This window comes from Schistocerca serialis, chromosome 12 (assembly GCF_023864345.2).
Source record: "Schistocerca serialis cubense isolate TAMUIC-IGC-003099 chromosome 12, iqSchSeri2.2, whole genome shotgun sequence".
NCBI classification, from domain to species: domain Eukaryota; kingdom Metazoa; phylum Arthropoda; class Insecta; order Orthoptera; family Acrididae; genus Schistocerca; species Schistocerca serialis.
In genome coordinates this window covers 2073000-2098979 of record NC_064649.1, presented here as the reverse complement: position 1 = coordinate 2098979, position 25980 = coordinate 2073000, and the positions used below count along the sequence as shown (strand labels likewise).

The window sequence follows — 25980 nt, the reverse complement described above, 5'->3', positions numbered from 1 at the left end:
TACTTCGCGGCCCTCACTGTCGCCACAGGGTGTCGACGTAGAGCCTCAATTTCAAAATGGTACGAGTGAATTTTCGTGGTGAAAGATCTGTACGTATTCACGTCATTCATTTAATAATTAATTTTAGCATTCAGTGTCACCAGTTTTCTGCAGTCCATTACAGCACAGTAACTTAATAACATTCGTGAACTATTTTGCAAAAGTTTTATCGAGAGCAAAGTTTTACCGAAACTGATAAACTCCTCGTTAACTGGTGTGTAGTTTACTAGGACAGTCATCCACACAATCAGAAAAAATGTTTGACGTTTGTCACAAAAGAAATGAAACTGTTGTAGCAAGTTAGAGTACTTTACAAACGCATACACTCTGTTGTGGTTCCTAGAACTCATTTGGGTCCATAAACAAATCTCAACTCCATCCCTGGCCCCCCTCCCCCACTGCACCCCCCCCCCCCCAACACTCTCTCTCTCTCTCTCTCTCTCTCTCTCTCTCTCTCTCTCTCTCTCTGCTCACACAGCTCGGGAGCTGGTCTTCTGTGAGGCTGCTCAGAAATTCCGCAATGTTTGCCTTCCAGCAGAGTGTGAGGCCACGTCTGTGCTGAACCATTCATTCGCATCTACCAAGTTCATTGATCAAAACCCCTAAATACCATTAGCACACAGAAAAATTTCCAACAGAAAGTCCCTAAAAATTGATCCATATTCACAAGCATCGTATGGATAAAAAAATGCTAAGCAAACTGAAAGACATCCGCTGAAGACAGAACAGTTGCAGAACTAGCAAAGTCAATTGGTCCAAAAACCTCAAAAGTTTACATTGAAATTGCAAAACATTGAGGTAACTGAGAAAGTTCTCGAAAACTGCTGTGATAGACCATGTACAAATGAAGACTGAGGAACTGATATTAACAATTTTTCCTCCTTCTGTCATATAGAAAATTCTATCTCTCAGTCTCCTGCTCTGAGCACAAAAACAAGCTGAACACAAAACTGGCCAATACTGAGTAGATTTGGGTCAAAAATTTATAATAAGAAACTATTTTGCAATTTTGTAGATTTTCAAAAATTTAAGCAACACAGTGGACTGTAATTGTATTACGAAAAGGAAAGTTGCCACTAATCAGATAGCGGAGATGCCGAGTCGCAGAGAGGTACAACAAAAAGACTCTCACAATTAATGCTTTCGGCCACTGAGGCCTGCATCGACAATACACGCATACGCACATGCATACGCACACGCACGCGCATACGCACACGCACACAGATTGAACTCACACACACGACTACAGTCTCAGCCAACTGAAACGACACTGCGAGCAGCAGCACCAGTGCAAGATGGGAGTGGCAACTGGGTGGTGGAAAGGAGGAGGCTGCGGCGGAGAGGCGGTGCGGTGGACAGTAAGTGCTGCACGTTAGACGGAGTGCACGTCAGAGGTGGGGAGCGGGGCGGCTGAAGTAGTGGAAAATGAGAGAAATAAAAAGACTGGGTGTGGTGGTAGAATGACGGCTGCGTAGTGCTGGAATGGGAACGGGGAGGGGGCCGGATGGGTGAGGACAGTGGCTGACGAAGGTGGAGGCCGGGAGGGTTACGGGAACGTAGGATGTATTGCAGGGAAAGTTCCCACCTGCACAATTCAGAGAAGCTGGTGTCGGTGGAAAGGATCTGAATAGCACAGGCTGTGAAGCAGTCACTGAAATGAAGGATATCTCGTTTGGCAGCGTGCTCAGCAACAGGGTGGTCCAGTCGGTTTTTGGCCGCAGTTTGGCAGTGGCCGTTCGTGCGGACAGACAGCTTGTCGCTTGTCGTGCCTGCAGAGAATGCGGCACAGTGGTTTCAGCTTAGCTTGTAAATCACGTGACTGGTTTCACAGGTAGCCCTGCCTCTGATGGGATAGGTGACGTTAGTGACCGGACTGTAGTAGGTGGTGATGGGGGGCGCACGATACAGGTCTTGCATCCAGGTCTATTACAGGGGTACGAGCCACGATGAAAGGGATTGGGAGCAGGGGTCGTGTAAGGACGGACGAGTATATTGTGTAGGTTCGGTGGATGGCGGAATACCACGGTAGGAGGGGTGGGAAGGATAGTGGGCAGGACATTTCTCATTTCGGGACACGACGAGAGGTAATCGAAACCCTGACAGAGAATTTAATAAATTCAGTTTCTCCGGTCCAGGACGGTATTGAGTTACGAGTGGAATACTCCTGTGTGGCCGGACTGTGGGACTTTGGGAGGTGGTGGGAGACTGGAAGGATAAGGCACGGGAGATTTGTTTCTGTACAAGGACGAGAGGACGATTACGATCAGTGAAGGCTTCAGTGAAGGCTTCAGTGAGACCTTAGGAATATTTCGAGTGGGACTGCTCGTCACTGCAGATGTGACGACCACTGGTGGCTACGCTGTACAGAAGTGACTTCTCGGTACGGAACGGGTGGAAGCTGTCGAAGTGAATTGGAGGAAGAAGACTGAAGGAGGACTGGAACGACGGAATTACATTCTCCGCAAGGGTTTCGATTATCACTTGTTGTGCCCTGAAATGAGAAATGTCCTGCCCACTATCTTTCCCTCCCCTCCCACACTGGTATTCCGCCGTCCACCGAACTTACGCAATATACTCGTCCGTCCTTACACGACCCCTGCTCCCAGTCCCTTGCGTCGTGGCTCGTACCCCTGTAATAGGCCTAGATGTGAGACCTGCCCCGTACATCTTCCCACCCCCAACTACTCTACTCCGTTCACAAACATCACCCATCCCGTCAGAGGCAGGGCTACCTGTGAAACTGGTCACGTGATCGACAAGCTAAGCTGCAACCACTGAGCTGTATTCTATTTTGGCACGACAACCGAAGTGCCGTCTGTCCGCACAAACGGCCACTGCCAAACTGCGGCCAAAAACCGACTGGACCACCCTGTTGCTGAGCACGCTGCCAAACGAGATATCCTTCATTTCAGTGACTGCTTCACAGCCTGTGCTATTCAGATCCTTTCCACCGACACCAGCTTTTCTGAATTGTGCAGGTGGGAACTTTCCCTGCAATACATCCTACGTTCCCGTAACCCTCCCGGCCTCCACCTTCGTCAGCCACTGTCCTCACCCATCCGGCCCCCTCCCCGTTCCCATTCCAGCAGTACGCAGCAGTCATTTCACCGCCACACCCAGTCTTTTAATTTATTTTTATTTCTCTCCTTTCCGCTACTTACCCCCTCCCCCCTTCTCTCCTGCCCACCCATCTAAACTGCGACACTTCACTGTCTGCCACTCCCACCGTACTATCCCCCCCCCCCCCCCCCCCCAGCCTCGTCCTTACCCTCACCCACTCCCATCATGCACTGGTGCTGCCGCTCATACTGCAGTCATGTGTGTGCGTTTCATTTTTCATTTGCGTGACAGAGAGAGAGAGAGAGAGAGAGAGAGAGAGAGAGAGAGTGTGTGTGTGTGATGGCACGTGCGTGCACGCATGCGCACGTCATGTGTCTATTGTTGACAAAGGCCTTAATGGCTTTAATTGAGAGATTCTTTTGTCGTGTCTATCTGCGACTCAGCATCTCCACTACATTTAGTTGTAACTTTCCTTCTCACAATATTGTTATGTTCCATTCTGGAATTTCTACAAGGCTATTACAAATGATTGAAGCGATTTCATAAATTCACTGTAGCTCCATTCATTGACATATGGTCGCGACACACTACAGATACGTAGAAAAACTCATAAAGTTTTGTTCGGCTGAAGCCGCACCTCAGGTTTCTGCCGCCAGAGTGCTCGAGAGCGCAGTGAGACAAAATGGCGACAGGAGCCGAGAAAGCGTATGTTGTGCTTGAAATGCACTCACATCAGTCAGTCATAACAGTGCAACGACACTTCAGGACGAAGTTCAACAAAGATCCACCAACTGCTAAGTCCATTGCGCGATGGTATGCGCAGTTTAAAGCTTCTGGATGCCTCACGGTTTAAAGTTTATGGCCCCTTTTTCTTCTGCGAAAAAAACGTTACAGGACACGTGTATCTGGACATGCTGGAAAATTGGCTCATGCCACAACTGGAGACCGACAGTGCCGACTTCATCTTTAAACAGGATGGTGCTCCACCGCACTTCCATCATGATGTTCGGCATTTCTTAAACAGGAGATTGGAAAACTGATGGATCAGTCGTGGTGGAGATCACGATCAGCAATTCATGTCATGGCCTCCACGCTCTCCCGACTTAACCCCATGCGATTTCTTTCTGTGGGGTTATGTGAAAGATTCAGTGTTTAAACCTCCTCTACCAAGAAACGTGCCAGAACTGCGAGCTCGCATCAATGATGCTTTCGAACTCATTGATGGGGACTTGCTGTGCCGAGTGTGGGAGGAACTTGATTATCGGCTTGATGTCTGCCGAATCACTAAAGGGGCACATATCGAACATTTGTGAATGCCTAAAAAAACTTTTTGAGTTTTTGTATGTGTGTGCAAAGCATTGTGAAAATATCTCAAATAATAAAGTTATTGTAGAGCTGTGAAATCGCTTCAATCATTTGTAATAACCCTGTATTGTTTGAATTCTGGACTGTAATTCTCTTTCCCCGATTTTTAAGAACAAGGTCTTTACCTCAAAACTACTGCAGTTGTTAGTGAAACAGTACACAGTATAAAAACTAATCTAAAGTTTGGGTAGGAACTTTGGAACATTTTGAAACTGAAAAACAGGAGTGAGACAAGGTTACAGTCCACCCCAGTACATTTCAACTGCGCCTTAGACAAGGTAAAACAAGAACGGTAAAAATGAAAGTCAAAGCTTAAAATTGATTATCCAAGCAAATTAAGAAGAACTGACTGCTCAGCCTTGCAGATGACCTGCCGAGCGTATGTCACGACATCCAAACAGCACAAAAACAAATAAATTTTTTAAAAGAAAAAGCAGAAAATAATAGGTCTGTAAAAATCACTTGAAAAAACAAAATGTGTGCTTAGCAAAAAGCGGCAGCAAAATTCTAAAAATTAATTAAGGGAACATCTATAGGACTTCTAAGTTCAAGTATTTAGGCAAAACGACTTGGGGCGACTGGGGGGGAAAAGACTAGTTACAAAATATGCTGCCACAAAATGTAAACTGACATCAGCCTTACAAAAGATACGTAGCGAGACAAAAAATGCATCTCAAAGTACACAAAATTGTGACAAAGCAACAGGTCAGTTCAGAATGTCATTACGGGGCTGAAATTTTCGTTATAAACAGAGAGACACTGAAGAAATCCAGACAGATACAAGACAGAGTGGACCCACCGACACGGACTCCCGTCACGATGACGACCGACAGTGTCGAACACTAGAGGTGCACTGCACACAGTTCACCACCGACTAACAGTCACGGAGCCACAACAGCAGTGAAATAATGCCGTTCTTCGCAACAAACGGATACTGCACTGGTCAGTCTGTCTTTTCTATACACTATCACCATTCTAGCCCCTTTCAGTCACTGTAGGCAACCGGACTCACTTCCGACATGGAACCGGACGGTCTCGCAGCAATACGACTCACGATTCCGGCTGTGACGAGTCACTATAATTCCGTCTGCTTTCGGCACCGTTCCTCGACCGCTAGCCGACTGTCATTTCGCTGCCGACTCCGTCCGTACGTGGTCTGTGACACCTGCTCTGACGGCGACGGTTCTCAGTCCGTCGACATTCGAGACGGCATTTCCGCCTCGCATCTGCAGAGTCCAATTTAACCTCCTGACGGCCAGGTTCCACACTGTTCAGCTGCTAACAGGTGTCACTACTGAGGATATTATCAGATATTTTGTTCTCTATTGCTGCTTTAATTACGCTATCCCAGGAACTGTTAGCTCTCTCGACAAGGCGTCGTCGAATGCAATTTTGTGTCACGTTCCGACGGATATTCCACTACCGTACACGTCTTCGGACGGCACAGTCGCAAACACCTCCAGCGATCAATTCGGTATTATTCTTCTGCGCGTGTCACGTGCTCGACGTAATAACGTCTCCGTTCGTCCGGTAACTGCCGGCAGTTCCGAGGACTGCACCACCTCTCACATTGCTCACTAGCCGGTGCTCTGCGGTACCCGCCGCCACGACGTTACGGTGACTTCGAACGACGGCAGTGTCGCACTGTCGGGAGCCTTACTACACTTTATATGTAAACTGGAGGGGGATCACCGCTGTCGGCTGCAGCGGGACACCGAGAGGAATCGGTGGACACGAGTGAAAATGTGTACCGGCCCGGGATTCGAACCCGGGATTCGAACCCGGGATCTCCCGCTTACCGGGCAGGTATCCACCGCGCTACTTGAGACGCAGAGTTATTGCAACTGCACGGACTGTCTCGACACACCTCACGGCCGTCCACACTCCCGCCGACTGCCACCAGTCCGCAGTCTCCGTCCGTTAGGCTCCGGTTCACTACTCGGAGATTCCGACAGGTGGTCGGACGTATTTGGGCATTCGCACTGAAGAAGGTGGATCCGTATAAATTATACGAATGCACGGTGTCTGTTCTTATGTGTAAATTGAAGGGGGATCACAGCTATCAAATAAAGCAGGACACGTCCGAAAGAACAGTTACCACCCATTCGTATAATCGACAAGCCTCGCAGAGCGACGGATCCACCTTCTTCGGTGTGAATACACAAATACACACGACCTCCTGTGGGAATCTCTGAATAGCAAACGGGAGTATAACGGACAGGGAGTGCAGACAGGCGGGGCTCGGTGGGAGTGTGGATCGTCCGTGAGGCGTGCCGAGTGCGTCCGAGGAGTCGCGACGGCGCTCTGTCTCCGACTGTGCACCTGCCCATTATGCCGGAGCTCCCGGGTACAAATCCCAGTCCGGTGCAGATTTTCAATCGTTGCCGCGGACTCTGCTCCATGTGCCACTGCAGCTGACAGCAGTGGTCACCCTTTGATTCACATACAGCATATCACAGCTGCAGATTTTGCGTGGTGTCCGTTCTTTTGAACTTGTCCGTAAGAACGGACCCCACGCAATCGTACAATTATTCCTCTTTACTGTGATAATTAAACGTAATTGAAATCAAAGGCTTTGTAATTGAGCCTGCAATAGAAGTAACGAATGTGTTCGATCTCAACTGAGAGTCAGTCACTAACAGACTCGATCTGTTCAAACTGTAACGTACAGAATGAAATTTTTCACTCTGTAGTGGAGTGTGCACCGATACGAAACTTCCCGGCACATTGAAACTGCCTGCCGGATCGGGACCTGAACACGGGACTTCTGCCTTTCGTGGGCAAATGCTCTACCGACCGATTACGGGAATGTCCCACGAGCTGTAATATCCTTCCTTCCACGAGTGCTAGTCTTGCGAGGTTCGCACGAGAGCTCCTGCGAAGTTCGGAGGGTAGGAGAGACGAGGTACTGGTAGAACTGAAGCTGTGGGGACGTGTCACAAGTCGTACTCACGTAGCTGTCAGTACGGCACTTGCCAATGAAAGGCCGGGGCCCTGAGTTCGAGCCTCAGTCTGGTACCCAGTTTTAATCTGCCAGGAAATTTAATACTGTGTATTTTTTATACAGCCAAAGAGAAATTTATTAATGGAACAAACATCAAATAAACATCAATGTGACAATATTTAATGAAAAAAATAAGGAAATTCAGTGTTTCTTTATTTCAAAAATCTTAAATGGTCGATATGTTTCAACCTGAAGTAATGGGAACTACAGGATGTGAAAATACTAAATACAGGGCATATATGCGGACAAGAATAAAAAATTCTCAGAGTTTTCCCAGATTTCCCGGTTAAAAACACACTTTTTCTTTGGTGAAAACACACTTTTTCCCAGTGCAAATTTGAATACACTATGCCTCTAGTGAAAGCACATTTTTTCTGTATTAAATGACAATATACTATACAATACTCAGAATGTAAAACTTGCCAGCCAATGACAGCAGATATTCAGGACATAGGACACGTGATGTAGTCAGTTAGTAGCAACATCATTATTAAGTGGCACAAACACACAAATAGAAAAAGTTAATTGTGTAAATTAGTATACATGCAGTATAGCAACATGAAAAGCTAATCTTTCACATATAATATTGGTTACCAAAATTTTCTTGTTTTCCTCCCCTCCCCGCCCGTCCTTGAGGGTGTGGTTAGGCACGACCCTAAGTGCACAGCTGCAGCTGTATATTTCTGACAAACACGATTATGAGTTTCACTGCTGTGTAACGAACATTTCGTGGACTACCTGGCCGAATAAATGTTCCGTCGAGCACTCGACTTTTCAGTAGAAAAGTCAATTACGTGTAAAACTGCTCGAGAACTAACTTCACACTTTGTTTTTGAAGCGTAATTATTCTTTTTGCTATCATTATTGCATAGTTTGTAATCTATGAAAGAACTAAAATAAATATGAAAAACTAACCTCAAAACTTGTCGGTCTTCCTTAGTGGATGTTACCCAGTAAAGTGTATCGAACACATATCTGCCAGTAAAATTTAAAATAATGGGACAAATGGGTGGTCTTCTGAACCCTCAGCATTAAATTTTGAATGAGAGTCTAATGCCCTGTGATTTAAGAAATTCATCACACATTCTCACACATAACGTAATTTTTCTTGCTTAAAAGAAAATTTACTTTGAAAGCAATGCTTCTCAAATCACCATTCACAAATTTTCATGTGACCTGTTAGAAATGCAAACATTTGCAATGTCACGTTCATCGAAACGAGGTTCGGGAGAAAGGCACATAGTATGCAGATTATTGTTACGAAGTATCGGACAGTCTTTTTGTCGGCAGATGTTTTTGTGTGCACTGTGTTTTGTTATTGTAAATGGAAGTTTTATTTTGGTATTATTCACTCATTTATATTTTATTGCTGCAGTATTATTTCACAGTAAGTGCGGGTAAAGAAAAGTTCTTTATTAGTGTATCAGTTCTTACCAGTCAAAATTACAAAAATTTAACTGAAAAGCAAAACAATGAAAAATTCCCGGGTTTTTTCCATATTCCTTTTTTTCCCCAGATTTCCCAGTTGTCCCTGGACACATACATCCTGCAAACACACTGACTGCAAATATTATTCACCGATTGCACTGAACGTTGAATATATTGGCAACAAATGATAGTCATCTCTGACATAATAATTATGAAGGTTTGTTCAACAAGTGAAAAGCTTTCCACCTGAATACAATACCCTGTTCTTTACTTAGACTTGTCAAACTTTCAGCCAAATATACACAGTTACGAGAAAAGTATTTCAAAGTTATAATAAAAGAGAGAGCCGACACGGACCTGCGAGGCTGCGCTGCAACTCGCGCCGCAGCTCTGCGTGGAAGCCGCCGCCGCCTCTGCTGTCGCGCACCCCCCTGTCGACCGTGGAGTCGCCTCCGGCCGACAGCAGGCCCAGCGAGTCCAGCACCTCGTACTGCTTCAACTCCGACTTCAGCTGCTCCAGCTCTCGCTGCAACCGACACACGACCGTCTCAATATTCTACGAGTCGGCACGCGGCTGCTGCGCTAAACGGTGCCGCAGTTTGACACGTACGAGCGCGGTGCCTATCTGCTGTGAAAGTCACTACTGTACGGCAGCCGGAGTGAGACTAGCGACACGAGCGGTGACGGAGTGGGCCGCCTCCTGCCACTGGACCCAGGGGGTCAGTGACTGGAAAAAGTTGGCACAATCAAAGTGGATCATATTTGTAATAGAAAAACGTCGAATAAGTAATACAAAATTAATCTCATTAAAGCAAAGTCACTATTACAATCATTGCTCTCGTTGTAACACTGTTAAAAGGCAGCTGTATGCAATGGCCAGGATAACACGATTCGTATCACAAGTTTGCCATCTTACCTTTCTTGCTGCAACACTGGGTAACATTGCAGACGAGCTCACCACACTTCAAAAATGCCAGAGGGGACCTAGAGATCTAGTTAGGAAAGTCATTTAAAGGCACACGAATACAGTACATCAGCTAAAATGCAGAGCAGCATTAATATAGTCACGTACAGGTGGAAGACGTGTCCTTAAGACACCCGAGAAAATTACAAATCCACAAATCGCCCAGAAATAATAATTCTAGACAGGAACAATACACACCTCGTTCACACAGTAGTGACAATCTGCACATCTTCAGTACGTGCGAAGGCAAAATGTCAAAAAGAATTGAGCTCTGTCCACCTACTTGCCTCCATAATTGTGTTCCGTGAGTGTGCAACCGAAGCGCTACGCGCAGGCGCGGCGACCCACCTGCGCGGCCTCCAGCTGCTGCGAGGCCCTCTGTGCGTCGCGCTGCGCCGCCTCCGCCTCGGCGCGCAGCGCCCCGGCCCGCCCCAGCCCGCGCTGCGCCTCCTCCAGCTGCCGCGCCAGCGCCGCCACCGCCTCGCCCTTCTCCACCAGCAGGCGCTCCTGCTCGCGGTTCTGCTCCCGCAACCGGCCCTCGCGCTCCGCCGCCTCTCTTTCCTGCGTCACACGTCACCCGTCCTTGCAAATATCCGGCTCTGAACAGACTGTAAAGACTGAATTTTATGAATATGTGGGCAAATAACACAGTTCCGTTACTGACGGTGTTCACAGTTTGTACAGATACACTGAATACAAAATGCTGGTGTTAGTATTAAAGTTTAAATTATACACTCAAAATAAATCAAATTTTATAGTTACTTCTTGTTTGTTTCTGCCAATGTGTCTGCTGTCCTGCTACACACTGAAATCCAATCAGTCAATTTGTTTCACCATTTTGTTTCAGATCCCGTAGCGGCATGCTGCAGTACAGTGAAAGGAATGTCGACGTGTAGTAGGACAGTACCTAGCGTAACGTCCTTCGTCGTCGGCGTTGTCGTCATTGCCGTGAGGCACCGTTATACCGAGTGGAAAGGCACGTCGATCTTAGAGCATTAGAGATGGTAACCTTGAGTCATTGACAACACACAACGGTCACGGTAGCACCTGATTCCAGAACAGCTGCAGTAGTTAGGATCTACGAACTATCCCCTCTTGACCAGGCCCCCAAAACTTAACTCGTAACGAGATCCCTTCGAAGTAAATTGTCATAAAGATCGTCTATAAAGGCTTCGTACAATGATAAGAAATGTTACAGTTTATGGAATGACAACATATACGACCAAACTGTCTTGAATCTTCTGTTTTATTTAACGTCACTTTGTTCACAGTTTTATTTCGCATTCACCACTCATTCACACTCTGATGTGGAGTATATGCGAGTGCCTGAACCCTAACTCCCAAGTTCCATCGAAACCCTTTGATGAACAGTTTTGGTTGCTGGACACCAACAGTCAATGACAATGATACAGTATTTTGCTATTGACTCTTCTAGTTTAGCCACCGCCCTCCACTAATGTTTGTTAGGCGTAAGACAATTACACACTTTTTTCTCCAATCCGCTATTATTAAGAGTTCGCACAAAAGTTAACGTTTTTCTCCTTTTCATAAATTGGAGCCTGTTGTCCCGGATATAATAATAATAATAATAATAATTAAAATAAATAAATAAACCGGTCTCAATACCGCGTCCCTCGTGAGATGTGTATAGATTTATGCTGGAATTGACCACCCTCTAGGTGTACTCAATTTAATGACCAAACTTCGCTATCTGTGATTTCGTGTAACTAATTGTCCTTTTGTTACTCTGATCGTATACCGTAGTTATTTAAAACTCGCCCCTATATGACACCGTATCATCGGCTTCATCGATATAAAGCAAAACATCTCAATACGCCCAATTTTACCTCTTCTTATAAGATCAGCTACCTTACTCATTAATTTACTACATATTATTTCCAATAACACTAAACAGGTATCGCAGTTATATTTTAATTGTATTCAAAAGCATGTCATTATTACTATGACCGGCCAAATCGTAACAAGTCGCGCAGCGTGTGTTTTTTAACGATAGCTTTACACTCGTCCAACCTATATTCTTGCAATATTATACATAAATATACAGAAAGGACCAAAAGATCGATCTCTCTACCGTAACCAATAGAGGCAAATACGCTATTCAAGTTCCATTACATCTATCTTGTCTTGTATGGTTACAAGCAGACATCTTTCTGCAAACAATCAAAAAATTAACTACATAGCTCCTATTGTATTTTTTCCAGGGAGATGATAAAAACTTTGTGACTTGTTGCTGTTGTTGTCTTCAGTCCAGAGACCAGTCACACGCAGCTATCCACGACAGTCTAACTTGTGCAAGCATCTCCACCTCTGTCGCAACCTACACCGACTCGAACCTGAGTACTGTGCTCGACCCTCGCCAACCCTCGAGGGGTAATGTATCGATCGGAAAAAAGTGTTATTCCCTCCGTCCCGTCTCCGACCGAGGACAGTCGTCATCTCGAGTGAGCATTTTTGTTATTTTAGTAAACGGGTGTCTGTTTTCAGCCACATACTGCCCGAGAAATTTTATTTCTTTCGTGGACATCACGAGTGAAAGTGGACACGGCGTACCTACGAGGTGGGGGCGGCGTGCACCATACTCCCGCGCACAGAGACACCCTCTCGTGGGAACGGTTATTCCACGAGAACGCTGTCCCACATCCGAGATTTCCTACAGACCGCGGAATCTCGCCGTGCGAGTCGGTTGTCGCGGCACCGACTGTCAAGGGAAACTCGTACGAGACACGTGGAGTCAAATGACTGAGGCTAATGTGTATAGTGAACTCTGTTGAAGTTACACAATATAGAAAAACCTAACGTGAAATATATACAACAGAGGTGAAATACGTGCGCAATAAAGGACCGGCACGTGAATTGGAGTCTGAGGTCTCGGCATCTTCGAGAATGGAGTCCACTGCCCCTGGATAGAGCAACATGGTTCAGGCAAACAAGTTATAGATATAAGTAACAGCGACTACAAAAACTTGTAGCCTACGTAGTCTGCTTCAATACGATGCTCGAAATGTAGTAAGTGCGTCACATTCCAAAAGAACGAAGAAATGAAGAGCGGGTCTGACATCCTGTCCACATCGAGGTTATTAGAGATGGAGTACGAGCTCAGACAGTGTCAGGGATGGGGAAGGAAATCAGCCGAACTCTTTCAAATGAACTGTCCCGGCATTTGCCTCGAGTGATTTGGGGAAATTGTGGAAACCTAAATCTGGACGGCCGGATGCGGGTTCGAGCTGTCGTCTTCCCGAATATGAGTCCATTTGATTTCACCCTCTATAATTTTTACGCTCAGTATTTCCCTCCCTTAGCAAACTGATTATTCCTCCCGAGACTCCGGATGTGTCCTATATCAATTGATCACGTCTTTTAGTCAAGTTGTGTAATAAATTCATCTCTCCCCAGTTCAATGTAATACCTCCTCAGCACTCATTCAATCTAGCAATCTATTCTTCAGCACTCTTCAATGGCACCATATTAAGTTCCTATTCTCTTCTCATGAGAACTGGTTTTCATTCACATCTCTCTTCAGTTTGAGGCTACACACCAGATAAATACCTTCAGACTTAGACTTGCTCAGAGTCAAATTTTCCATTTTAACACATTCCTCTGCTTCAGATACACATTTCTAGCTGCCTCGAGTTTATTTTGCTGTTCAAACAGCAAAACCCATCTATCGCTTTTATATTCTCATTTCCTAATTTAATTCCCTCACCACTGCACGATTTAATTTGACAGCACTCAGTTGCCCTCGTTTTACTTTTGTCACTGTTCACCTCATAACCTCTTTTTGAGACACTACTCATCCTGTTTAACTGCTCCATTGAGTCCTTTGGCATCTGTGACAGAATAACAATGTCAATAGCAAACCTTTAAGTTTTTATTTCTTCTCCACGAAGTTGAACACCCTTTCCAAAATTCTGCTCGGTTTCCTTGCTCAGGTGATGGAATAATACCTGGGATATATTTTTTTATTTAATTTCTCAATCACATTGTTTTTTAACAAGATTTTCAGTTTTGCCTACGCAGTAGTTGTCTTTAGAGTCTGTCATACTACTGCACTGCAACACATCATAATCATGTAAAAATAACACTAATCAGCTTACACGGTTACATGTTGTAGCGGGGCTTTAAATTTCGCCGCACTACACTCGTTCCCTCAGATAAAAAATATCCCGTCGCAGCGGTATGAGCGCTCGACGGCAGAGAAAATACTAAAATGGTAACACTTTTTTTGTTTTCTATCCGTTTTTTGTTCGTCTCTTGATAGCGGTAGCTTAAGGCAGGCGTGATCGGATGCTGACGTAAAAACTTAATGGCTAATCTTGATCTGATTGTAATGTGTAGACACTGCGGAAGTTATTAAGAAATTCGGTGGATGGAAGTAGCAAAGTGAATTAAATTGCATACAGTATCAAGATGATTTTAATTGGTATAAATTAGTGATTCCTGGACTATTGCAAGATTTCGGAGCAGATTTTTCACACAGAAATGAAGGAGATTTTTGAAGACGTGGACGCCGCCCGAAAGAAGATAAGTTAATCTGGTAAAGGATGATCTCTCGTCTACGCCCCTTCCCCCTGTCAGTTACATTCTGTTATTCTCTGTTTCTTTTCAATAACTTTTGTAGTGAAAATTTGTTTAACTTTTGCTCAAAAACGCCACAAGGACCACCCCAACAATAGCTTTTCCGAATAACGAAGTCCGATAGCTTTTCTGTAATACGAAGTCCGATTTGCATTTCATTCATTCCCTTTTCCACGGTCTCTCTTCTCCCATTTTTTTTATTAACCACTACAATGTTCACAATTTGTTGCAGCGCAGCAGAAAGATTCCAAAAATGGCTATTGTGTAGCCAAAATGGTAACCTTATTCAAAAAAGATTTCAATTGAGACAATTAAATTAAAAATTCTGTAAAGCATACGATCAATACGAAGGGGTAATGTAGGAATAGGTTTAATAATGAATAAAACAATAGAAACGCGGGTAAGCTACTACAAACAGCACAGCGAACGGATTGTTGTGGCCAAGATAGACACGAAGCCCACGCCTACGACAGTACTACAAGTCTATATGAAAACTAGCTCTGCAGATGACGAAGAAATTGAAGAAATGTATGATGAAATAAAAGAAATTATTTAGATAGTGAAGGGAGACGAAAATTTAATAGTCATGGGTGACTGGAATTCGGTAGTAGGAAAAGGGAGAGAAGGAAACATAGAAGGTGAATATGGATTGGGGCTAAGAAATGAAAGAGAAACCGCATGGTAGAATTTTGCACAGAGCACAACTTAATCATAGCTAACACTTGGTTCAAGAATCATAAAAAAAGGTTGTATACATGGAAGAAGCCTGGAGATACTGACAGGTTTCAGATAGATTATATCATGGTAAGACAAAGAATTAGGAACCAGGTTTTAAATTGTAAGACATTTCCAGGGGCACATGTGGACTCTGACCACAATCTATTGGTTATGAACTGCAGATTAAAATTGAAGAAACTGCAAAAAGGTGGGAATTTAAGGAGGTGGGACCTGGATAAACTGACTAAACCAGAGGTTGTACAGAGTTTCAGGGAGAGCATAAGGGGACAATTGACAGGAATGGGGGAAAGAAATACAGTAGAAGAAGAATGGGTAGCTTTGAGGGATGAAATAGTGAAGGCAGCAGAGGGTCAAACTGGTAAAAAGACGAGGGCTAGTAGAAACCCTTGGGTAACAGAAGAAATATTGATTTTAATTGATGAAAGGAGAAAATATAAATATGCAGTTAATGAAGCAGGCAAAAAGGAATACAAACGTCTCAAAAATGAGATAGACAGGAAGTGCAAAATGGCTAAGCAGGGATGGCTAGAGGACAAATGTAAGGATGTAGAGGTTTATCTCACTAGGGGTAAGATAGATACTGCCTACAGGAAAATTAAAGAGACCTTTGGAGAAAAGAGAACCACTTGTATGAATATCAAGAGCTCAGATGGAAACCCAGTTCTAAGCAAAGAAGGGAAAGCAGAAAGGTGGAAGGAGTATATAGAGGGTCTATACAAGGGCAATGTACTTGAGGACAATATTATGGAAATGGAAGAGGATGTAGTAGAAGATGAAATGGGAGATATGATACTGCGTGAAGAGTTTGATGGAGCACTGAAAGACCTGAGCCGAAACAAGGCCCCGGGAGTAGACAACATTCCATTAGAACTGCTGGCAGCCTTGGGAGAGCCAGGCCCGACAAAACTCTACCATCTGGTGAGCAAAATTTATCAGACAGGCAAAATACCCTCAGACTTCAAGAAGAATATAATAATTCCAATCCCAAAGAAAGCAGGCGTTGACACATGTGAAAATTACCGAACTATCAGTTTAATAAGTCACAGCTGCAAAATACTAACAAGAATTCTTTACAGACAAATGGAAAAACTTGTAGAAGCTGACATCGGTTTGGATTCCGTAGAAATATGGGAACACGTGAGGCAATACTGACCCTACGACTTATTTTAGAAGCTAGATTAAGAAAAGGCAAACCTACGTTTCTAGCACTTGAAGACTTAGAGTAAGCTTTTGACAATGTTGACTGGAATACTCTCTTTCAAATTCTGAAGGTGGCAGGGGTAAAATACAGGGAGCGAAAGGCTATTTACAATTTGCACAAAAACCAGATGGCAGTTACGAGAGTCGAGGGGCATGAAAGGGAAGCAGTGGTTTGGAAGGGGGTGAGACAGGGTTGTAGCCTCTCCCCAATGTTGTTCGATCAGTATATTGAGCAAGCAGTAAAGGACACAAAAGAAAAATTCGGAGTAGGAATTAAAATCCGTGGAGAAGAAATAAAAATTTTGAGGTTCGCCGATGACATTGTAATACTGTCAGAGACAGCAAAGGACCTGGTGGGGCAGCTGAACGAAATGGACAGTGTCTTGAAAGGAGGATATAAGATGAACATCAACAAAAGCAAAACAAGGATAATGGAATGTAGTCGAATTAAGTTGGGTGATTCTGAGGGAATTAGATTAGGAAATGAGACACTTAAAGTAGTAACGGAGTTTTGCTATTTGGGGAGCAAAATAACTGATGATTGTCGAAGTAGGGAGGATATAAAATGTAGACTGGCAATGGCAAGGAAAGCGTTTCTGAAGAAGATAAATTTGTTAACGTCGAGTATAGATTTAAATGTCAGGAAGTCGTTTCTGAAAGTATTTGTATGGAGTGTAGCCATGTATGGAACCGAAACATGGACGATAAATAGTTTGGACAAGAAGAGAATAGAAGCTTTTGAAATGTGGTGCTACAGAAGAATGCTGAAGATTAAATGGGTAGATCACATAACTAATGAGGAGGTATTGAAGAGAATTGGGGAGAAGAGGAGTTTGTGGCACAACTTGACTAGAAGAAGGGATCGGTTGGTAGGACATGTTCTGAGGCATCAAGGGATCACCAATTTGGTATTGGAGGGCAGCATGGAGGGTAAAAATCGTAGAGGGAGATCAAGAGATGAATACACTAAACAGATTCAGAGGGATGTAGGTTGCAGAAGGTACTGGGAGATGAAGAAGCTTGCACAGGATAGAGTAGCGTGGAGAGCTGCATCAAACCAGTCTCAGGACTGACGACCACAACCACAACAACGATCAATCTACAGAGGGTCAAATTATACTCAGTATAAGCTACAATCTCAATTCACTCCTTTCTGAGCAGTGACTCCGGGCACGTACCGACTCCTACGGACCCTCGGCATGAGCTCCGTAAACGAGACGGGCCAGTTATCGCTTCGAGTCATGTAAGTTGTAAACTTGAGGAGTGGACACTCATCTGCTGGTAGTTTTCAGAGGCTATCCAGATGTGCCACACAGCAGAGTGCCGCACGCAGCTGACAGCCATCGTCCGCGGTCCAGGCGGCTGTCGCATACCGTGTAGTACCTCGAGTGACCTTGAGATACGTTGTCAACTGCAGTCAGTGCCAAATCTTGACAGAGGTCCGAACGCGCACTTCTGTACGGCACAAGCGTCGTGTGTGAATAAATATCTTAAATGAAGTCCTAAGTATTTGCGAACATTATCTAAAACCAGAAAATTACCCATATAGCAATGCTGACATTAAGTACCAGTTACGGAAGAGAGATATTCAATTACAAGTCTGGTGCTCGACAAACATTTGTCCTACCGTTCGCAGTTGTACGGGCACAGGTAGCCCACTAGTTACACTTCGGCATTAGACATTCTCGTGAAAAAATTATGGAGACTACATTAAATAAATATGATGTAATCAGAGCCCTAATGTTGTTGTTGTTGTGGTCTTCAGTCCTGAGACTGGTTTGATGCAGCTCTCCATGCCACTCTATCCTGTGCAAGCTCCTTCATCTCCCAGTACCTACTGCAACCTACATCGTTCTGAATCTGCTTAGTGTATTCATCTCTTGGTCTCCCTCTACGATTTTTACCCTCCACACTGCCCTCCAATGCTAAATTTGTGATCCCTTGATGCCTCAGAACATGTCCTACCAACCGGTCCCTTCTTCTCGTCAAGTTGTGCCACAAACTCCTCTTCTCCACAATTCTATTCAATACCTCCTCATTAGTTATGTGATCTACCCATCTAATCTTCAGCATCCTTCTGTAGCACCACATTTCGAAAGCTTCTATTCTCTTCTTGTCCAAACTAGTTATCGTCCACGTTTCACTTCCATACATGGCTACGCTCCATACAAATACTTTCAGAAACGACTTCCTGACACTTAAATCTATACTCAATGTTAACAAATTTCTCTTCTTCAGAAACGCTTTCCTTGTCATTGCAAGTCTACATTTTATATCCTCTCTACTTTGACCATCATCAGTTATTTTGCTCCCCAAATAGCAAAACTCCTTTACTACTTAAAGTGTCTCATTTCCTAATCTAATTCCCTCAGCATCACTCGACTTAATTCGACTATATTCAATTATCCTCATTTTGCTTTTGTTGATGTTCATCTTATATCCTCCTTTCAAGACACTCTCCATTCCGTTCAGTAGCTCCACCAGGTCCTTTGCTGTCTCTGACTATTACAATGTCATCGGCGAACCTCAAAGTTTTTTTTTCTTCTCCACAGATTTTAATTCCTACACCGAATTTATCTTTTGTTTCCTTTACTGCTTGCTCAATACTCAGATTAAATAACATCGGGGAGAGGCTACAACCCAGTCTCACTCCCTTCCCAACCACTGCTTCCCTTTCATGTCCCTCGACTCTTATAACTGCCATCTGGTTTCTGTCAAATTTTAAATAGTCTTTCGCTCCCTGTATTTTACCCCTGCCACCTTCAGAATTTGAAAGAGAGTATTCCAGTCAACATTGTCAAAAGCTTTCTCTAAGTCTACAAATGCTAGAAACATAGGTTTGCCTATCCTTAATCTATTTTCTAAGATAAGTCATAGGGTCATTATTGCCTCACGTGTTCCAACATTTCTATGGAATCCCAACTGATCTTCCTCCCGAGGTTGGCTTCTACCAGTTTTTCCATTCGTCTGTAAAGAATTCTTGTTAGTATTTTGCAGCTGTGACTTATTAAACTGATAGTTCGGCAATTTTCACATGTGTCAACACCTGCTTTCTTTGGGATTGGAATTATTATATTCTTCTTGAAGTCTGAGGGAATTTCGCCTGTCTCATACATCTTGCTCACCAAATGGTAGAGTTTTGTCAGGACTGGCTCTCCCAAGGCCGTCAGTAGTTCTAATGGAATGTTGTCTACTCCCGGGGCCTTGTTTCAACTCAGGTCTGTCAGTGCTCTGTCAAACTTCACGCAGTATCATATCTCCCATTTCATCTTCATCTACATCCTCTTCCATTTCCATAATATTGTCCTCAAGTACATTGCCCTTGTATAGACTCTCTATATACTCCTTCCACCTTTCTGCTTTCCCTTCTTCGCTTAGAACTGGGTTTCCCTAATAACGGGCCAAAAAACATTGCAATATTTGGAAAGAATCAAATCATCATTTATTGCCGTATTTAAGTGTAAATCCTCTACCATTCACTAATGTCAACTCATTCGTTTATTGTGTTCTGTAGCAGAACCTTCGAGGACGTAAAATGAGTCGAGGTAAACATTAAAAACTTAATAAGTCTACTGCATTAACAATAAGCAGCTACTTTACTCCCCGATGCAATTCCTGCCTACGGCAGCTAAATTTAACTAATTAAATTAGGAAGAAATTTGCTGCTACTTCAGTCATAATTGTCCCTTTTCACCTATCAAAACTTAATATTTCTACGATCACACTGATATTTTTAAAATAATATTTATCTACTCCTTTCACGTTTCAAACGTGCGAGGAGCGCAGAAGCTGAAAATACCCCAAAGAGTCTCCGCATTGCTAAAGAGTATGTGCAGCTAAAGGAGTGGCAACAACTTGACTGCAAATAAAGAACCATTAGTTGCCAATTAGAGCAGTGTTGGATAATCATTCCTAACAAAATTTTGGAATGTACACTACTTTTCAATATAGCGATACATTACTTATCCCAGGAAATAAATGGCAGATCAACTTCTGCAATGAGCTGTCACCGTTTCATTTGCAGTACATTCAGTTACTAATATCTGATCTCAAAATAAACTTCAAATCTTATGACAGCTTTCTACAAGTTGAGAACAAAATCTTTGGTGAAATCAAGTGATATGCAATTACAAAGTCTACTGATTTACAGTTTACTGCGTAGTATTCCAATAACTGCTTTTTGTTTGAAACGTCAACATCTGCAGTTGCTAACTGGAAACCTTACAGAGAAGCACAGACCAAACTCTTTTGAAGTGCAGTGTAGTGCAAATAGGTCGACGGAACACTCTGTGGCAGAATCTATAAAGAGGAAAAATGTCAGGCAAAGTGTTGCAGCTTAAAAGAGTATTGTGTCAAAAACTAGAGGCACTTTATCATTCGCACCAGGCAAACAACCAGTACACGCCACTGACGTTTATTGTTATTTTGGCCATCCCGGTATCAAGCTTATACTATAACATACCACTCCAGTGAAGTGACGTGTCACACGAGCATTTTTCGAACTGACAAATGACAATTGTCACTACGAAAAGTTTATATTCGTACCGACACACATAATTTACTATTTTATTCACACACACGTATCACGAGACAGACGGATGCAGGACATCTGCGGACCGGGACGACGAAAAATGCCGTACCGTGTTCGCAGTACCTGCCGGTCGAGAATTTTATTCTGGCAGTGTGTACTGCAGAGGCAGAGCAGCTCCGACAGTGCCCGAGACGTCACGCGGACGAGCGAAAACTCGTTATATAGGTACTTTCGAACAGTAGGAGACGGCAGGCTACGTACCAATCTTCAGCGGCTGTGTAATTTATTATTTCGCTTTATTTCTTTAGATTGTTTTGTAGATTTTACTACGTGTGTGAGATACTCCAGCATTTTAGAAATTTCAGTAATTTTCTACGAACATTTCTGACCTATTTCGAAAAGTTGACGTATCTCGATAAGAGTCAGCTGGTGTAGTCACAAAACAGTTGACTCAATCACTAACACTTGTACGGCTTACAATGTCACGGGTGATATCAAATTTTATTGCGTTTTATAATTCAGTATATTATTACGAAGCTCATACCCTTTGCGTTCCGGTGCACTACAATTTTAATACACCCGGATTAATTATCATAAGGTCTATAGTGTTATTTTCTTTACCTTGCTTTTAGTTTTGTTTACTTTCAAGTGAATCGGGGAAGTACCACAGCCCTTCGAAATTTGACCTTTACAGCTCGTAAACTGGTCACTACTGTGTCAGCCGTGCCAGGCGAGTACCGTAAGGAGACGAACTTCCGGCTCTCGGGCAGCCACCGCTCTCCGATTCCTACCGATTATCTTTTTTCCTATCGAGAAATGTTCGAAGGAAACGAAAATGCGTTTCGTGAAAACAAACGTGCACCGACCGAAATTGAAATGTCGACATTAGCGTGGCAGTTGTTTAAAACTGTTCCGGACAGCAGTACCACAAACCGACCTGACGAGAGAGGGAGACGGCTCCCGAGACGGCCTACAGACCTGTTCCCGCAGTCGCGCGTCGCACTCGTGGAGCTGGCGCCGCAGGGCGTCGACGTCGGCGCGGTGCCGCCCCTCCAGCTCGCGCAGCGCCTCGCGGCCGTCGCCCAGCCGGCTGCGCTCCAGTAGCAGCACCTTGTGCTGCAGCTCCACCACCGCCGCCTGCGCCGCCGCCAGCTGCGTCTCCAGCTGCGGGCACACCCTCACCCTCACTACACACGTGTCGCTCAGAAGTAGACAGAGCTGACACGCAATGTGTGTGTGTGTGTGTGTGTGTGTGTGTGTGTGTGTGTGTGTGTGTGTGTGTGTGTGTGTGTCAGGACCTGGAAGGGAAGGTTGAGGTTTTGAAATGTACGACAATGGGAAGGTTCCAATTCCTCTGACACCATTCCTGACATAAATTCTACACTGCCTGAAAAGAAACCTGAAGCAACCAGAAAGGGAAATGAAACTTGACAGGTTCAGAGCATATGTGATGCTACATAAGTGTTTACACAGTTAAATCATACTTACAGACAACTCGGGCAGTACGAGCCCATTTACCTGTACGACACTGTGCCCCCTCTGGCGCGGAGGCGTGCTCTCGTACGGTCGTAGGAGGTGTCGTAAACCCACCGTATCCCCCAACGAGGCGACCCGACGTACGACTGACCTAAACAGTTAGCGAAGCCCCGGATACTGGCACCGAGACGGAGTTCACGGACGTACTGGACCCACGTGCGCTTTCGGGGGCACGTCCCGCGATCTCCGAGGCCGCGGGGCTACCTCGACATCGTGCGGACAGTTCGCACGGAAATGTGACGCGTGCAGACGAGCACCGACCTGTCGAAAAAACTTCACCGCAGTACTGTCGTTTAAGGTATAACACGTGAGAACACGGAACGTCCGTGACGTACCGTTATCCCGGCGGAGTCCCCTCGACCACTACCGTCGCAGTCTGAGCTCTCCACACTGTGACACTACGAGTAACACCGCTGTGCATTTCAAAAGATGAGAAGAATACGGATTTTCCTCCAGCAGCTACCTTACTCGGTGGTGGAGGTCATCCGGGGTAGTGCAGAACGGCGGTCCGAATGCGGTGCGACACCGTTTAGCAGTGGCCCGTGCTTCTCCGTCACAGAACCTATCCGCGATCAGTCGTCCACGTTCTGGCGTTAACGGCAGTCTACAAGGGGGGAAGGCGATTCCCCAGCCCGATTCCGACCGATCTGGCAGGTCGACACGGAACGTCGAGGGAGGCGTCACTCGTACTCTGACGGCACGTGCAGACGGGATCCGATTACGACATGCGCGGAACACCGTACCGTGATTCTCCGTAACGGAGGTCGCCGACCGACAGCTCGACGGCGAGTATGTCCTTCCTCTCGTTCCCCCACAGTCTGACATCGGGCCACTGTTACATCTAAAACCTCCACAAATCTGTATATAGTACAATTCGGCCGTCTCGCCAAACAGATAAACACAGTACAGACCCCTTTTACAGTGTGTGATACATCAATAGTGCCGCCTCGCACGAGTACACGGCATCCCCACTTCCTTTGTGGCAATCGTTTGACGTCCGACCTCGGTCGTGCCCGTTTAAATGCCCTACAGAGTCCTCCGGCGATCAAAGTCGACACAAATGACATTAATCCACTCCGGTGGCCAGTCCACTTGGCACAGAAAACTTCAAGTAAGGTCAGTTACAAGCTTGTCACAGGGTGCACGTGTACAAAAATTCTGTGGCATTGAACTGTGTCTTCTGGCTGCATCATTTTTTTTTTTATTCCTTCTGTTGCACAGCTAATACAAAGAACAAAAATGCACAAAATATCTAAATTATTTTTCAAGCAGTATTCTCTACAAGTTTATTATTCAGAGTATAATTTATGTCTAGTGGATGACACCTGTACAGTTTATTAATAAAATACTCAAAATTTAAAATTAAAAAAACCACTTGCACTTGAAACTCCAACTTTACATATAACTGTTTAAGGACATACTTATCTCATCAGAAACCGTCAATACTCTTCTAAATAGAGAACTGGTTTTCTTTCTAAATTCTGTCATTCAGGAAATAATACAAATCAAAAAATGTTAATGAGTCGTCGTTCAAATTTCAAAACACAAATCTTTACAAAATCCTATATTATTACAATCTTGTACTCCTAATATTTCTACATTCTAAAATGTATGTTTTTACTAGAAAAGCACGATTTTTAATAAAAATTTCAAACACAAAAATTGAAATTTGTTGAAAAGTTATGATTGGCTTTCTTTTTTTAAAAAAAGAGGAGAAAATTACACGTCTAGAACCCCACGCATAGAAACAGAAGCTTTCACTAATCAAACAATAGAAAATTCAGGATGGAATGTGACAATATAACGAAAAGTAAAGTTGCTACTCACCACATAGCAGAGATAGCCACAACAAAAAGACTGCCACACACAAAACTTTCGGCCAGTACCGCCTTCGTCAAAAACAGATACCACACATGCGCGTGCGTACGCACTCGTGCAAATGCAGCTGACGCACACGACTGCAGTCTCAGGAACCACACTGCGGGGAGCACCAGTACACGGTGGGAGTGACGACTGGGCAGGGCTAAGGAGGAGGGGGAGGGATAGAGTGGTGGGGGTGGCAGACAGAGAGCTTAGATGGAGGGCAGGGGGTGGGGGTGGAGTAGCAGAAAAGGAGAGAAATAAAAAGACCGAGTGTGACGATTGTGCTTATCTGCGACTCAGCATCTCCGCTATATGGCAAGTGGCAACTTTCCTTCTCAATATTATCAGACTCCATCCTGGCTTTTCCTATGTTTGAGTGGATGGTGGAATGACGGCTGTGTAGTGCTGCAATGAGAACAGGGAAGGGGGCTAAATGGGTGAGGATTGTAACTAACAAAGGTCGATGCCACGAGGGTTACAGGAACTTAGGACGCACTGCACGGAAAGTTCCCACCTGCGCAATTCAGAAAAGCTGGTGTCGGTGGAAGGGATCCGTACGGCACAGGCTGTGAAGCGGTCACTGAAATGAAGGGTACCACGATTGGCAGCACGCTCAGTAAGAGGGCGGTCCACTCGTTTCTCGGCCACAGTTTGTCGGTGGCCACTTGCTCGGGCAGACGACGCGTCGGTTGTCGTGCCCACGTAAAATGCGGCACATTGGTTGCAGCTTAGCTTGTAGACCACATGACCGGTTTCAGAGGTAGCTCTGTCTTTGGTGGGATAGGTGACATTAGTGACCGGACTGGATTAGGTGGTGGTGGGAGGACGTACGGGACAGGTCTTGCATCTCGGTCTATTACTGGGGTACGAGCAACGAGGTAAAGGATTGGGAGCAGAGGTTGTGTAAGGATGGACGAGTATACTGTTTAGGTTCAGTGGGCGGTGGAATACCACTTTGGGAGGGGTAGAAAGGATTGTGGGCAGGACATTTTTCATTTCAGGGCACGGTAAGAGGTAGTTGAAACCCTCGTGGAGAATGTAATTAAGTTTCAGTTGCTCCAGTCCCGGGTGGTAACGAGTTGCGAGGGGAATGCCGCTCTGTGGCCGGGCGGTGGGACTTTGGGAAGTTGTGGTAGACTGGAAGGATAAGGCACGAGAGAATTGTTTTTGTACAAGTTTAGAAGGATAATAACGGTCAGTGAAGGCTCCAGTGAGACCGTCGGTATATTTCGAGAGGGACCACTCCTCACTGCAGGTGCGACGACCGCAGGTGGCTAAGCTGTACGGAAGGGACTTACGGTACGAAACGAGTGGCAGCTATTGAAGTGGAGGTATTGCTGGTGGTTAGTAGGTCTGATATGGACAGAGGTACTGCTGTAGCCATCTTTAAGGTGGAGGGCAACACCTAGGAAGGTGGCTTGTTGACTTGTGTAGGGCCACACGAAGCAAATGGGGGAGTAGTAGTTGTGAGGTTCTGGAGGAATACAGATAAGGTGTCCTCACCCTCGATCGTGATTGCAAAGATGTCACAGTGAATCTGAACCAGGTGAGGGGTTTAGGATTCTGGGCGTTTAGGAGGGATTCTTCTAAATCACCCACGTATAGGTTGGCACAGAGTGGAACTGTGTGTGTGCCCACAGCTGTACCCCAGATTTG

General features: G+C 44.8%; 1 protein-coding gene across 1 annotated transcript in view; it reads right to left on the bottom strand.

The window, feature by feature from the left end:
- The window catches only part of LOC126428407 (rootletin-like), a 245668-nt gene that overhangs the window by 135819 nt on the left and 83869 nt on the right, over positions 1–25980 (bottom strand). The window contains exons 7-9 of the mRNA XM_050090326.1: positions 21904–22089; positions 10209–10421; positions 9254–9422 (exon numbers count right to left, since the gene is read on the bottom strand). Coding sequence (XP_049946283.1) covers positions 9254–9422; positions 10209–10421; positions 21904–22089 — 568 coding nt within the window. The remainder of the gene's footprint in view (positions 1–9253; positions 9423–10208; positions 10422–21903; positions 22090–25980) is intronic.